General features: G+C 39.1%; 1 protein-coding gene across 1 annotated transcript in view; it reads right to left on the bottom strand.

Moving 5' to 3' along the window:
• The window catches only part of LOC150075832 (DNA primase small subunit-like), a 64,359-nt gene extending 52,653 nt beyond the window's left edge, over window positions 1–11,706 (bottom strand). Inside the window, exons 1-2 of the mRNA XM_090387904.1 lie at window positions 11,574–11,706; window positions 315–472 (exon numbers count right to left, since the gene is read on the bottom strand). Coding sequence (XP_090244030.1) covers window positions 315–472; window positions 11,574–11,706 — 291 coding nt within the window. The remainder of the gene's footprint in view (window positions 1–314; window positions 473–11,573) is intronic.
• Between the last annotated feature and the right edge of the window lie 4,026 nt (window positions 11,707–15,732).

The raw sequence follows: 15,732 nt of genomic DNA, 5'->3' as shown, positions 1-15,732 counted from the left end.
ATAAGATTATAACAGTTGTTTTCAAATTATAATAATATTTTGGAGATGTACCCAAATTTAAGTGTTGGTGTTTAGAGTTTGCTATAAATAATGTTCATGTTACATCACTGAATTATAACCAATTAAATATTCTTGTTATAATCAACATAAATGAAGTATATATAAATCAAAGAACCAAAATAGCCTTCACTGTCAACAAATGTTAACAGAAACATCAAAATTCAGTTTACTACTAACATTACAAATTCATTTATATTATTTATATGTGTATAAAAATGGGTTAGTGTAACACAATATTAAGCATAAAAAATTACCCTTGAAGTATACACAGCTCCAATATCAATCTTATGAGGAGACTTCTGCTGAATTTCTTTTTCCATTTCATTTTGATCAGTGAAACACTGGTATCGAAGATACACGTCATCTTTCAGCGTGAATGAGAACTCTCGATGACTGAAGTAATTCTTGTTTACTAATGAATAAAAGGTAAAAACTGATCAATAACATTATCATTACTGGCAGCAATTCAGCTGACATTTTATTTGACAATCAGATAAATGGAATTCACCATCCACCTTATCTGTTGTTAGCTACAGAAGTCATTTCATTCTGAATAGTAATAGCCATATAGTGCAAGGAAGGCACAGGCTTTTGATGCACTGGCCAAAAAAAAAAAAAAAAAGAAATAGATAAGAAAATACAAATTATTTGCTTCCTTCCTAACATAGGTAACTATCCAGCTGACCTTTAAATTTATTCAAACAGTTAGCCTCAACTACCTGCAAAGGCAAACTATTCCAGCAACAAACAACACACTGGCTCAAAGAAAACTTTCTACAATCTAATCTAAACCTCTTCCCCTGTAATTTGAATATATGCCTTTGAGTTCTGGAATTCTCTATAACAGTGAAAATTACACCTTCAATCGGTATACTAACTCATTGAGCTTTATAAACCTCAGTCAGGTCACCTCTGAGGTGCCTGGCTGCCAAGCTCTCTGTAGACCACATAATTGGAGCCTTTCCTTGTATGGCTGCCTTTTGTCGATCTCACCATGCATGTTGCCAGTCTTTGGACCTGTTTAAGAAGCTCAATGACTTTTCAGATGAGATCCCCATACTTAAACATAGTATTCCAAATGTGGTTTTACAACTGTTTTATATAATGATCTCCACATCTCTACATCATAGTGTTTGATAAGTCATAAATAGGACATAATGGGCTTGCATTTTGCTCCTTTTCTGACTATTCTTGCAACCTGTTCAAGTCATTCTAAGGAGTGCTACTTGTTAATGATCATTGATTACTCTACCAATCTTTATGTCATCTGAAAATTTTGATATCGAGCCTTCTATCCCATTGTTGATGTTGTTTATGAATATCAGAAACAACAGTGGTCCAAGAACCGATCCTTGGGGGGACCACACTTCTGAGTCAAATGCCTTACTAAATTCTAAATAAATTATGTCAAAATTGTTCCCTACATCCAGCTGGTAAGTAACTGTGTCAAAATAGCCTACTAAGTTAATTAAACATGATTTTCCCTTAACAAAACCATGTTGTATGTTATTCAGAATGCCATATCTGTCAAAATGTCCCTGGATTGCATTCCTAATTACTGCCTCTAAGATTTTCCTAACACTGAAGTTAGACCAACTGCTCTGTAGTTATCAACTTTGCTCTTAGAGCCACTTTTATGTATTGGTGATATGTTGGTTGTCCCCAATCAAAAGCAATATCTCCTGTGTCTAAAGGTGCCCTCATAATAGTAGTAGTAGTGACATGTGATGCAAGAAAACATCACATGCCAATCAACTTTAATGGTTCAATACACTCCATTGTGGCCTCCTCAAAATTATTGGACATCAACTCCAGGAACCTTACATGCCTTTATGCTTGAAAGCTCAAATAGACATACACTAGCCTCACACTAGTCTTAACTTTTCATATTTAGATCCCTATTTCCACAATTGCCTATTAAATAAAGAATTGTCCTGATCTCATATCTTTCAAAGAAAGAAAGAAATTTTCTACATTTGTCTACTGCTGCTTAGTGAGGTCACTATTTTACACCAGCCTAGTCATCTATTTTGTCAATATTCTGTCAACACCTTCAATACCTATGCAAAACATTTGAAATAGTGTTGAAGTGCTGTGGTGTTCTTTCAACAGCCAAAAAATGGCAGTATTAAAGTGGGGGCAATTCCAAACTAGGACGGCGCAGTAACATTTCCCACAGTATCTGACAGATGGCCACTGTGAAATTTGCACTTTCCTGATGGAATACACTCTTTGTCTCACTTTCCTCCACATAGCTAGTGGCAAACAATATTGTTAAGTTTCTCCTAAGGAAATAAATTTAAATAATGCCTCATGTCTTAAAAGTCATTTTTAGATTATAAGTTTATAAACTACATTTTGAAGAGGTACCAAATTTCTATAACAACCTGATTTAACCTCAGGGCCATAAGTTTTGGTCGTGCTGCAGTGGCCTCCCAGAACTCACAGTTTCTTAAGATGATTCATACATGAAGCACTAGACTAAAGTAAACACATTTGGTGAAAGTGTTTAGAAGTCTTGGTTTGTTGTTTGTAAACATCAACAGTCATATTAGCATTAGCAGAGGCATATGATGCAAGTCAAAAAAAAAAAAAAAAAACCCCTTCCCATTTCACCCATCCATTCATTTCAAATGCTTGTCTAAAATAAGTTTTTGACAACGACTATGACAGATGGAAGTTTGTTCCAACTATCAACCCCGCTGACTAAAGGCAAATTTCCACACATCTATTCTACAATTGTGTTTACTCAATTTGAATTTATGTCCCCTCAGGTGAGTAGGAGTAGTGGCATGTGATGCAAGAAAGCAGTGCATGAGCTTATGCAGCATCAGCCAAAAAAAAAAAAAAAAAAAAAATCACACAACCATTCCCTCTAAATGTTTGTCCAGTTCCTCCTTAAATTTATTTAACCTACCAACTTTCAAGACAGATGGAAGTTTGTTCCAGCAATTAACCACCCACTCGCTAAAGGCAAATTTCTGCACATCTATTCTACATCTGTCTTTCCTTAATTTGAATTTATGACCCCTTAGGTTCGTAATCTGAACAAGTGGAAGAATCCCATCAGAATTCAGCATGCTCAACCCATTCAAGGCCATACACCTCAATCAGGTCACTGTGCAGATGCCTAGTCTCCAGCCATTGCAATTTGCAGAACTTAAGCCTCTCTTTAAGAGGATGCCTTCATTCCACTCACCAATCTTGTTGCCCTTCTCTGTACATTAGTATTGTATTGTATTGATATTAGCTATATGGTGCAAGGAAGCCTGAGGCTTATGCTGCACCAGCCAAAAAAAAAAATTTCTGAATTACCCTGAGACAGAGAGAGAGAGAAAAGTTGAAGGGAATCACCAAGGAAGAGAAGAATGATAATATCCAGCTCAGAACCCTGGGTGTGCCAAGCCCATACTCACCAGATGTGAGCCCTCAAGCAAATCTACATCCTTCCTAAAATGAAGCCTTCAGACCTGTATGCAGTACTCAAGGCGCGGCCAGACCATTGCCTTATACAGAGGGACAATCACCTCCTGAGAAATCTGAGAAAGAGGAAGAATCCAATCAGCACTGAGCTTGCTCAAACCATTCAAGTTTATATTGTGCTTATACACCTCAATTTGATCACCTCGCAGGTACCTAGTTTCCAGGTGCTGCAACTTGCAGCACCTGGAAACTAGGTACCTTTGTTCCACTCACCAATCTCACTGCCCTTTGTACTTGTTCCAGCAGCTCTACATCCTTCCAAAAATTAGCATTATATATGGCCCTTAGCTATAATTATGAGTTAGGGATACATTTGCACACTCCAGTCCACAGGGAACTCCCCTTAAATTCAGGGGAGTTCCCTGTGGACTGGAGATATACAAATGTATCCCTAATTCATAAAGGAAGATCAAAATGTAACATGAATTACCTTTTGATTAGCTTAACATCTATTCCATGGAAAATAATGGAGTCACTGGTTAAAGAAGTAATGCAGGACCAGCAGTTATAATGTAGTCAGAGAACGGTTAATTGTTAAGGGGTGGTCTTGCCTAACCAATGTGACTGGATACTATGATGCAGTGATAAAGGAACCAGATGCAAAAAACTAACTTTGATATTGTATACTTGGATTTCAGCAAGGCTTTTGATACTTTTGCACATGAAAGACTGCTGTACAAACTGGAACAATGTTTGTACTGGAACAATTACTGCTATGGATAAAGGGATAGTTGAGTGGAAGAAGGCAGAGTGGTTATCAATGGGCACTACCCTTTGTGGACTAATATTATTAGTGCAGTCTCTCAGGGTTCAGTACTGGGTCCATTGTTCTTTTCAATATTTATTAATGATAATGATGAAGGTATATCTGGCTTAATGTCTAAGTTTGCAGATGATACAAAGATTGGTAGGGTAGTTAACAACAGTCATCAGTGTGAGCTACTGCAACAAGACCTAGGAAAATTAGGTTGATGGGCTGAGAAAAATGGTAGTTGAAGTTTAACACTGAAAACTGGAAGGTTCTGCATATGGGTAGCAGCAATCCCAGAGTAACTTATCAACTGTGTGGTACTACATTCAGTGTAGTGGGAAATGAAAAAGACCTGGGGGTAACTGTGCAGTCAGATATGAAGTTCTCTGAGCAGTGCAGACATGAAGTTCTCTGAGCAGTGCAGACAGGATGCCAGGACAGCTCATGGGATTTTGTCAGTGATATACAGGAATTTTGCTAACAGGTATAAGGAAGTGATTATTCCATTGTACAAGGCTATGATTAGGCCACATCTTGAGTACTGTATACAGGTCTAGAGGCCTTACTTTAAGAAGGGTGTGGATCTACTGGAACAGGTGCAGAGAAGGGAAAACAGATTGGTGAAGGGAACAAAAAGGTTCTTTTACCAAGAAAGGTTTCAGTTCTGAAAACTGCACTGTACAGAGACTAGGCACATGCAGAGAGATCTGACTGGGGTGTTTAAGGCCTTGAATGGACTGAGTAAGCTATATGTTGATGGCATTCTTCCTCTTGCTGAGACTACATACATAGGGAAAGGTTCAATTCAAACTGAAGGATGGTTGTAGGGTAGATGTGTAGCAGTTTGCCATCAGCCAATGGGTGGTTGATTGTTGAAACAAATTTTCATTTGTTGTTGTGGTTGTTTGAATAAATTCAAGGATGAACTAGGCAAATTCTTGGAAGGCATGGATGGATGAGGTGTATAGTTTTTTTTGTAGGCTGGGGCTATATAATCTTGCTTTCTTGCATCATTTTCCACTACTACCACTATTCCTATTTGACTATATGCTGCCTAAAATAAAATTAACCAGAGCAGAGGATTGGGTCTTTTAAAAATGCATTATACTCCCAGGATTGGGACTTTAAAAAGTGCATTGTTTTGTCAAAGATATATGACATTGAGTCAGATGAAGGTGATGGAGCAAAGCTTTTGCTTTTCCCCTTCAAGATATACTGTTCACAGTACAGTATATTTTGTAAGGGAAAATAATATTTTAATTTTACTATACTCTATATTTACTGTACATTTCCTTGTATTGTATGTTACATTTTTCTCTGCATTTTTTATGACAGTAACATGCGTGCCCAAAATCTGGAAAGTTCCAAGATCACAATCTGGGATTGCAAGAACTGCAAAGTTTCACCATTATATTCTGTTCAAGAATTTCTTACTTTTTTTTTTTTTTTATTATTTTTAATAAAAATCACAAAATCAAAAATATTAGTCTGGGCTATAGCCTCCATAAATCCTCCTTGATATCAAATTTTTTTTTGCATCCAGTTCCTTTATAAGGTTTGGTTTGGGTTTTACTGGCACATTAGCTGCTGAGGCGATAGTGCGCCTCCTTTGTAAGGACATCATAGTAAAATCTTTCTCAGCCTAGTCTGTGCTTGTTAACAGGAGAGCCTGCTTCTACAGTAATGGGATACACTTAAATAGAAAGGGTGCAAGAATATTTTCTGATGCTATTGAGACAGAGATTGGTGGGTCGGGAAAATTGCTAGTTTGGGGGGGTACATAGATTAATATATTAACAGTAGCCTCTGGCAGAGGTGAAAGTGATTCTTGCACTGCTTCTATTGAAATGCAATTGAGCAGCAGCCTGGAAAGCAAGGCAATGGGGATTTCCATGACTGCTGGGAGTCATAGCAGAACAGGTAAATACATGGGGTGTGTTAGGGTAACTAAGAGTAGAAACAGGTGCATATATACATGCATGTACACCAATGCTAGGAGTATAGTTAATAAAATTGATGAGCTTGAAGTGCTAGTCAAGACATCAAAGGCAAATATTGTTGGGATATTAGACATGGTGTCACACAGACATAAGCAGTGCAGAACTGGATTTGAGAGTACAATGTGTACTCCCAAATGTGTACAGAAAGGATTGACAGGACAGGAAGGGAGAAGGGATTATGCTGTTAGTTAATAAATAAACACAAAATCAAAGGAAGTGCATCCAACTGATGTTGGTGGGTGGACAATGCAATGTTGAGTCTGTTTGGTGTGACATAAGTACTGGGAAAGGAAAAATGAGAGTAGGTGTGTGTTATAGGCCTAATGAATCTGATGAGTATAATGAGCAATTGTGCAGAGAAATACAGTGGGCCAGTAAATCAGTGTCTCTTATAATAGGGGATTTTAATTTCCCAGAGATTGACTGGAATTTGTGGGTTGGTCACTCACGCACTAACAAGGCTTTTGTGGATTTATTGGACGATTCTTTTCTACAGCAGCATGTTCATGAGGCAAGTAGTGGGAGTAATACTGTTGATCTGATTATCAGTAGTGATTCTTCATGCATTAAGAATCTGCAGACAAAGGAACCAATAGGTTGCAGTGATCAGTGTGTGCTGAAGTGGGATTTACTCAAAGGGGTAACTACCATCGGGGAGTAAAGGAAAGAGCTTTTGCTTTCGTAAAGGTGACTAAGGTGGACTGAGACAGTGTTTAAATTCTATAAGGTGGGACCAACTGATACCAATAGCAAATTCAAAATGGGAAGCATTCAAAGAATTAATCTTGGAAGCTACTAGGCTTTTCATGCCAACTAAGAAATATTGTTCAAGATTTAAGCCTAAATGGATGTCAGGTGAACTAATTAGACATGTGACAGAGAAGAAAAATGCATTGGATACATATAAATTTTTTTTTTGGTAGTTGTTGGTGCATCGGCTTCTGTGGCCATAATGCACCTCCCAAGGTTTTTGCAGTACAGGCATACCTCGGTTAACATTACCTCTGATAACGAAGCTTCGATATAACGAAGTCGGCAATTTTAAGCCCCATTTAACATAAAAAAAATATATTCCAGTTTAATCACCTGAAATCTAAACAAACTGAAGAAATTACGGAAACCTTTGGGGCTTCTCGTGGTTGGTTCGAGAAATTTAAAAAACGGGCCAGGATTCATAGTGTAAAATTAACAGGAGAAGCTGCAAATAAGTTTCCAGAAAAACTAAAGGAAATAATTGAACGTGAAAATTTTCCAAATTTGGTGTTCAATGTTGACGAAGGCGGTTTGTTCTGGAAACGGCTACCAACAAAAAGCTTCATATCTATTGAAGAAAAATCAGCTAGAGGATAAAGCAGCCAAAGACCGTTTAACGTTACTCTTTGGATCAAATGCCTCTGGCGATTATAAATTAAAATTGTTATTAGTTTACTATTCAGAAAAGCCGAGGGCGTTAAAAGGTAACATAAAAATGAATTTACCTGTAATATGGAAAGCAAATAGAAAAGCGTGGGTTACCAAGGAGTTATTTACTGATTGGTTTGTTAACCACTTTTGTCCTGAAGTAAAACGGTATTGTCAAAAAAACAACTTTGAAGAAAAAGCTCTTTTGTTGTTAGACAATGCTCCGGGACATCCTACTGATCTTAACACGTTGGACACATGCATTCCTGTCAAAGTTGTGTTTCTTCCAGCAAACACAACTTCCCTGATTCAACCATTGGATCAGGGAGGAAAAGCATCATTTAAAGCTTATTATCTGCATCGAACATTAAGCAGTTTAACTGAACTAGAGGATAAAGAGGAAATGACAGTTAAAACATTTTGGAAAAACTACACCATTAAAAACGCAATTGAAAACATTGATAGTTCTTGGAAAGAAGTCACTAAGAAATGCTTAAATGGAGTTTGGCGCAAAATATGGCCAGAAGTTGTACTAGAAGAAGAAAATAACATCCAAGAAATTGGAAATGAAGTTATCCAGATGGCTCAATCAATAGGTTTCGAAAATGTCGATGAAGAGGATGTTAGAAATTTATTGAATGCAGAAGATGATGGTTTTTCAGTGGAAGATTTAGAAAACCTTGTTAGCAACGAAGACGAAGTTAAAGAAGTTCCTGCCGAAAAAGTGTTAACAACCAAAGATTTAAAAAGGTGCTTAAATGACATTGAAAACGTTAAATTTTTTTAGTGAAAATGATCCTGATTTAGGAAGAAGTATTATTGTTAAGCTATCAGTGTTAAATGCAATAACTCCATATAGGCAATTGTTAAATGAAAGAGAAAAAGAGCATAAACAATCAACTTTAGACTCGTATTTTAAAATGTGATTTCACTTTGTATGTAAGTTGACTGTTTATTTAATAAAACTTTTCTTTGTCCGAAAAAAAATCTTTTCATTTTCTTTACGTAAGAACGTATCCCTATTCTGGCCATAGTATTTTTACCTCTGAAAACAAAGTTTCGCTTAACGAAGTAATTTCGTGGAACGCATCCTATTCGTTATTCGAGGTATGCCTGTACTTTGATCCAAGCCCCGAGGTGGGATTCCAACCCGCGACCTTTGGGTTGCCAGGCAGGCACTTTACCCACCCGGCTAGCCCGGTCGGCACATATAAATTAACAGGTGACACAGAAGCCTATGATAGATATAAACTGGTCTGTAACCAAATCACAAAGGCGATTAGGCAGGCAAAGGCAGATTATGAGAAATCTTTGTGAAAGGATGCAAAGAGTTCTTTACTTATGCAAACTATAGAAGGAAGGTGATGAATCAGATTGGTCCCCTTGATATCAATGGTTCAACTGTTGATGATCCTGCTCAGGTAGCTAACAAACTAAATGAATATTTTGCATCTACATTCACACATGAGGAGTTATTCAGGGAGAGGGAATGCCAGAGGATTATAAACTCTAGCAGTAAGCTAGATAATCTTGTAATAACTGAGAGTAAAGGAGAGGAGAAATTATTGAAGATAAACATAAGAAAGGCACCTGGGATGGATGGAATCTATATTATAGGAGTTATATTAAAGGAGGCAGCAAAGGAAGTAAGCAAACCCTTAGCCATAATTATGAAAGCTTCCTTGGACACAAAAGAGGGGTACCCATGGGCTAGAGATGTGCAAATGTGACCCCAATCCACAAAGAAGGATCAAAGGGAGACACGGGTAATTACAAACCTGTTAGTTTAATTTCCGTTCCAGGGAAATTAATGGAGGCACTGGTTAAAGAAGCATTGCAGAATCATCTAGATATGACTTCAGTTATAGCTCGGACACAGCATGGATTTGTTAAGGGGAAGTCTTGTCTGACCAATTTGATTGGATACTATGATGTAGTCACAAAGGAACTGGATGCAAAGAATAATTTTGATATCATATATTTGGATTTTAGAAAGGCTTTTGATACTGTTGCCCATGGAAGACTGCTGCTGAAATTCGAGCAGTATGGCACTGGAGGCAAATGCTACTATGGATAAAGGGATGGTTGTTTGGGAGAAGACAGAGAGTGGGAATCAATGGAAACTGCTCTTTGTGGACTAATGTTATTAGTGGAGTCCCCCAGATTTCAGTGTTGGGTCCATTGTTGTTTTTTGTATTCATGAATGATATTTATGATGGTATATCAGGCTTGATGTCCAAGTTTGCAGACGATACAAAGGTCAGCAGGGTGTTAATGACACTAATGACAATACGCCCCTGCAACAGAATCTAGAAAAGTTGAGATGGGCTGAGAGGTGGCAATGGAAGTTTAACATTGACAAATGTAAAGTACTGCATACGGGAAGCAGTAACCCCAGAGTAACGTATCAACTGTGGGGTAATACACTGACAGTGGTAGAGAGTGAAAAGGACCTGGGGGTAATTGTGCAGGCAGATATGAAGTTTTCTGAGCAGTGCAGACAGTCTGTAAGAGTAGCTCATGGTGTCTTGTCAATGATATACAGGAATTTTTCTAGCAGGGATAAGGAGGTGATTATACTCTTGTATAAGGCAATGGTGAGGCCACACCTTGTGTACTGTATACAGGTCTGGATGCCTCATTTTAAGAAGGATGCAGAGCTGTTGGAATGAGTACAGAGAAGGGCAACAAGATTAGTAAATGGAAAACAAGGGTTGCTCCTACAAAGAAAGGCTTAAGTTTTGCAGATTACAGTGTCTGGAGACTAGGCATCTGCGAGGTAATCTGATTGAGGTGTATAAAGCCTTGAATTGTTTGAGCATGCTCAATGCTGATGGGATTCTTCCTCTTGCTCAGAATAATCGCCTGAGAGGGCATAAATTCAAATTGAGGAGAGACAGTTGTAGGATAGATGTGTGGAAGTTTGCCTTTAGCCTGCGGGTGATTGATTGGTGGAACAAACTTCCATCTGTCGTAGAAGTTGATAACTTAAACAGATTCAAGGAAGAACTAGACAAACATTTGGAGTGAGTGTATGGGTGAAATGAGAAGGGGGTGTGTGCGTGTGTGTTTTTTTTGGCTGATGCTATATAAGCTTGCCTTCTTGCGTCATATGCTAATAAACATTGAAAGAAGATGGTATGATCACTTATAAGTTTCATCTCAAAATATAAATTAAAAAATTGTAAATAATTTTTCAGTAAAAAACAAAATTATAATTTAGTAACAAGTTAAATGAAAGGTAGCTGCAGTGACTTCTTTTGGTACCAGAAGAAGTAACATTTAAGAACTCATCATGTATTGTTTGTTTAAAAAAAAAAAAGTACAAATGCCTATTCACTGGCCAATATTGCTGTTGTGTGTGTATATATGTTTAAATTTACACATGTGTCAGTATATAAGATAATTTCAAGAAAAAAAATATTTTAAGTGTTAATTTTAGAATGAAAAATACCATTACTATACCAATTATTACAAATAAGAAAAGCATATGAGATTCAAGGGGCACACAAATCTAAACTAAAATTTTCTTAAAAAATATTCTCTAATATAATAAGTTGAAAACAAATGAATGAGTGCAGCACAATGGCCTACTTATTCATCATTTTAATTCATTCCTCGCTCATGTTGTTTCCAACGCAGAATAATCGTTTCTAACCTTGATTACTGGATAAGTATTCAAAACAACGAACGAATAACGTACGAAAACCTGCATTGGATACAAAACTGAAATGAATAAATAAAACCCACCCAAGTTACTGTGCTGATTTCATTCATTTCGTTTTAACTAGTGATATAACTAGGAAATATTCAAGGATTTCAACCACATGAAGCAACGCCATTAATGAAAAACAAATAAAAACTGTTCAGTTACATACTATTTCCATAACTCATCCATTTATAGTACAAATTATATGGAAACAAGCGTTTATAATATATTGGAAGTAAATCACTTAGAGTTTCTGGGTGAAATTCAGAGAAGTCAAATGCATTGCTAGCAGTCAACGTCATTTTAGGTTTCCCGCCACGGGCTCAGTGGATAAATAAGGAACCCTAAACAAACACACCTATGCAGCATGATTTTGTTTACCTGTTTAGCACTATTTTTGGGAGTTCAAAACAATTCAATTTTTTTAAACAACTACACTTAAAAAAAAAACATAAATAATTGAATATAAAAATAAATTACTTTCGTAATATCAATTTACTTTTTAAAATTAAATCTTCATATATATATATATATATATATATATATATATATATATATATATATATATATATATATATATATATATATACACTGATGAGACAAAACGTTATGACCAGTGAGTCGTCAAGCAAATCGAAACAACTGCAAGTGAACTACGGCGCGTGGCGGGTTCGCACACAGTATAAAAAACACCTGATACTGAGCTCCGTTAATCAGTGTTACTCTTGTTCTTCAGATGGGAAAGGCAGCGACTTAAGCGAGTTTGACAAATACCAAATGTAATGGCCAGCCGACTGGGTCAGAGCATGTCCGAAACGGCACGGCTGGTGGGATGCTCACAGTCAGCCGTGGTTGTACATACCGAGGAGGGGGAACCCACGAACCGCCGGCGAGGTGTTGGACGACCATGGGCCATCGACGTGAGCGAAGGCTCTCCCGGATGGTACGTGGCAACAGAAGGGGTACTGTAGCGCAACTCGCCGGTAATTGGAATGCTGGTGACGGAAGTAATATGTCGCAACAAAGTACATCGAACCCTGCTGAAAATGGGGCTGCGTAGCCGCAGACCGATCCGAATACCCATGCTAACCACAGTTCACCAGCGACAGCACCTACAATGGGCACTCGAGCATCGAAACTGCACCTTGAGTGATGGAAGAAAGGTCGTCTGGTCCGAGGAATCGTGTTTTCTGTTGCACCATGTGGACTGTGTGCGTCGTTTACCTGGAAGTGATGGCGCCTGGATGGACCATGGGACAAAAACAAGCCGGTGGCAGCGGTGTCATGCTTATGGCGATGTTTTGCTGGGATATCCTGGGTCCAGTAATCCAGGCGCCAGGCAGTCTGACGTCTACCACAAAACTGGTAAAGATACTATCACATGAACACCTGGACCGAGGATGAAGCAGCTCCCCAGTAATCGCCTAAATGCTGACCTGACGTCCTGAGACATAATGTGATCATCTGGCACCAGGATGTAGTCTCTCTGGCACCGGAGCGACTACATCCCACAAATGGCAGCTGCACTGAAAGACAGCTGGCGTTAGTGTGTCAGTACCTGCCAGGCATCACTGCCTTTGATGAGACAAATTGCTGACCAGCTTCTGCGGTGCCATTTTGGCGATCTGAGCAAGCTCCCTTGCAGTCTTCACCACTTTCTTCCCACAACGTCAAGGGAGGAGGTGACGTCCTACCTGTCTCCTCTCCATTTTCACCCCCCCCCCCTTTTCTCTCTGGTGGGCATGGGCATGCCCCACTGATTTTTGCTGGGGACATCTCCTTTATTTACCCCATTTCTTCCTATCATTCTCCTCCCTCTCAACCTACAAATTAGCGGTTCGAACCAAAACTTTTTCGCCAAATATTTGACCTCTTTCATGCTCAGCGCCATCCCCTTGCAATCGAATTTAAACTGCGCGCGCGTTTTTTTTTTTTTTTTAGGTCCTAGCCACTGAAATCTCAGGAAACTAGGTGGCAGGATCTACCAGAGTGAACTTAGAATACTGGGTACTTGGTCTGCCTCCACGGGGTGAAAGTGGGGCAACGTCGGGTCTCAGCAGAGGTCCGGCGGCTAAATGGCCAGAGGAACAATGGTACAAAACAGTACACTTAAACATTATCCACAGATTTTTAAATCTTTGGCCTTTACAGCATACTGCATCACCTGACAATCTAAACTATGCGGAGATTGGGGAAACCCCTGGTGCCGTTTTACCCCCAAACACACTTTACACTTCACTTTTACCTAAATATCATGGGGTGATTATTGAAATTGAATCCAGCCATGACGCCAACCTTAGCTTGTGTAATACTAAAATCTCAACACTTGGCCTCACAGCACAACCAACCCAGGAAGAAATGACCCTCCATAGCCATTTATGACATAGACAAGAATCTTAGTCCAGCCACAATCTCGATGTAAAATACAGATGCAAACTACAACAGGACCTACCGAACCAAGACCCAGAGAGTGTTATTATCTCTAAATATGAGACAAGAAGCAGGTATGGCAACTCCATAAACTGGGTAGTAGAGCTTACTCCAGACGCATGGAAGATTCTCACATGGCAGACAAGAATATTCATAAACTGGGGATTGCACCAGTGCAGAGAGCATATAACAGTACCCAAGTGCTTCTGCTGCTGTCGCTTCGGACACAAAACCCACACATGTGCCCAAATCTTGAGCTGCAGCCATTGTGCAGAGAAGGGACACAACTTTGCAACTGCCCCAACAAGAAACGAGAATCAACGTGCACAAACTGCAAAAAGCCTGAAACGTTCACACACCTATTCCATTCGTGACAGTAAATGCCCAGTATACAGTAAAGCCAAGAGTACCCACCAGCAGAGAATTGAATATGGGTATGCTGCCTAAGCAATATAACCACACGTGCATCAAGTTCATGCAGATCAATGTGCATCGGGCCAAAGCTGTGGCAGGCCAGATACGGAAAAAGGCAGATGAAGAAAACTATATACTATTATATTTAGGCCACCCGAATAATTAAATTCATCCGCGCTGTTTTATGTCTGTTAATTGCATGTGTTCTATGGTCGATTTGTCTGTTTGCTGGACAAAAAACCCCAGTTTTTCATACTACGATATGAAAAAAACCTTGCTATCTACGCCTGAGACCGACAAACTGAGCCACGTAGTGAAAAAAGCCCATTAAAGTTCCTTGCGTCATCGACAGGATTCGAACCCGGACCTTTTCCCCGGTGTGGGAAGGACGGTGACGATACCACTGTGCTACCGCGCAGACTCCAAAGCGACCACTTTCCCACAGACTGGAAAACTGCCAACGATTCTGAAAAACCAAACTAAGCCACAACACATGCCTGATTCATACCGCCTAATCGCTATTCTCTCTCTCTGTACTAAGCAAAGTCTTCGAGCAACTCCTACGTCAAAGGATAGAAACCTATTATAACTCAGCACAGCTTCCTGCACAGAACCAATTTGGATTTAGAAGAGACCGATCCACCATGACGCACTTGAAAGCATCATCACCGCAGCTGAAAACTGCCAAAGAAACACCTCCTCGACGTCTCAGTCGATTTTGAGGGGGAGTTCGACACCCTCTGGTGGCCATCGCTTGGGTCTAATGAGCCTAGGGATCAGCAACCAGGTGGAAAATATCCCTTGTGGGTGTTTTACCCCCTTGTGGCAGAGTGGCCTGTTTTTTATACAGAATATATTGTGGTTATGGACATTTGTCTAGGTGCCACCATAGGCAATTATATACAAGGACCTGCTCTGGCAGCCTGTCTGCACTGTTCAGAAATCTTTATTCTGACTGCAAAATAGCCCCCCCCACAGGTATTTTTTGTTCTCTTACCATCCTGAGTTTAGTACAGCACAGTTCGTACGTTTTTCTGGGGTTACTTCTACTCATATGCAGTATTTCGCATTTGTCAATGTTAAAGTTCAGTTGTCACTTCTCAGCTCATCTGCCCCTTTTCTAGATCCTGTTGCAGTAGTAATGTGCAATTGCTGTGGTTAACACCCCTGCCAAATTTCTATCATCTACAAACTTGGATATTAAGTCAGATATACTTTCATTGATATCATTGATAAATACACAAAAAAACAACGGGCCAACACCGAACATGGGGGACTCCACTAATAAATTTAGATCATTAGGAGTCCATTGTAGCAACTTGCCCTTAATGCCATACCGCTCCAATTTGTAAAGTTGTCTTCCATGAGCAACAGTATCAAAAGCTTTCCTGAAATAAAAGCATATGATATAAAAATTATTTTTTACATCCACTTCCTTTGTGACCACGTCATAGTAATCAATCGAATTGGTCAGACAAGCCCTC

Source organism: Mastigoproctus giganteus, chromosome 13 (assembly GCF_048544385.1).
Source record: "Mastigoproctus giganteus isolate SK-2022 chromosome 13, ASM4854438v1, whole genome shotgun sequence".
Lineage (NCBI taxonomy): Eukaryota > Metazoa > Arthropoda > Arachnida > Uropygi > Thelyphonidae > Mastigoproctus > Mastigoproctus giganteus.
This window is presented reverse-complemented; position numbering and strand designations above follow the sequence as displayed.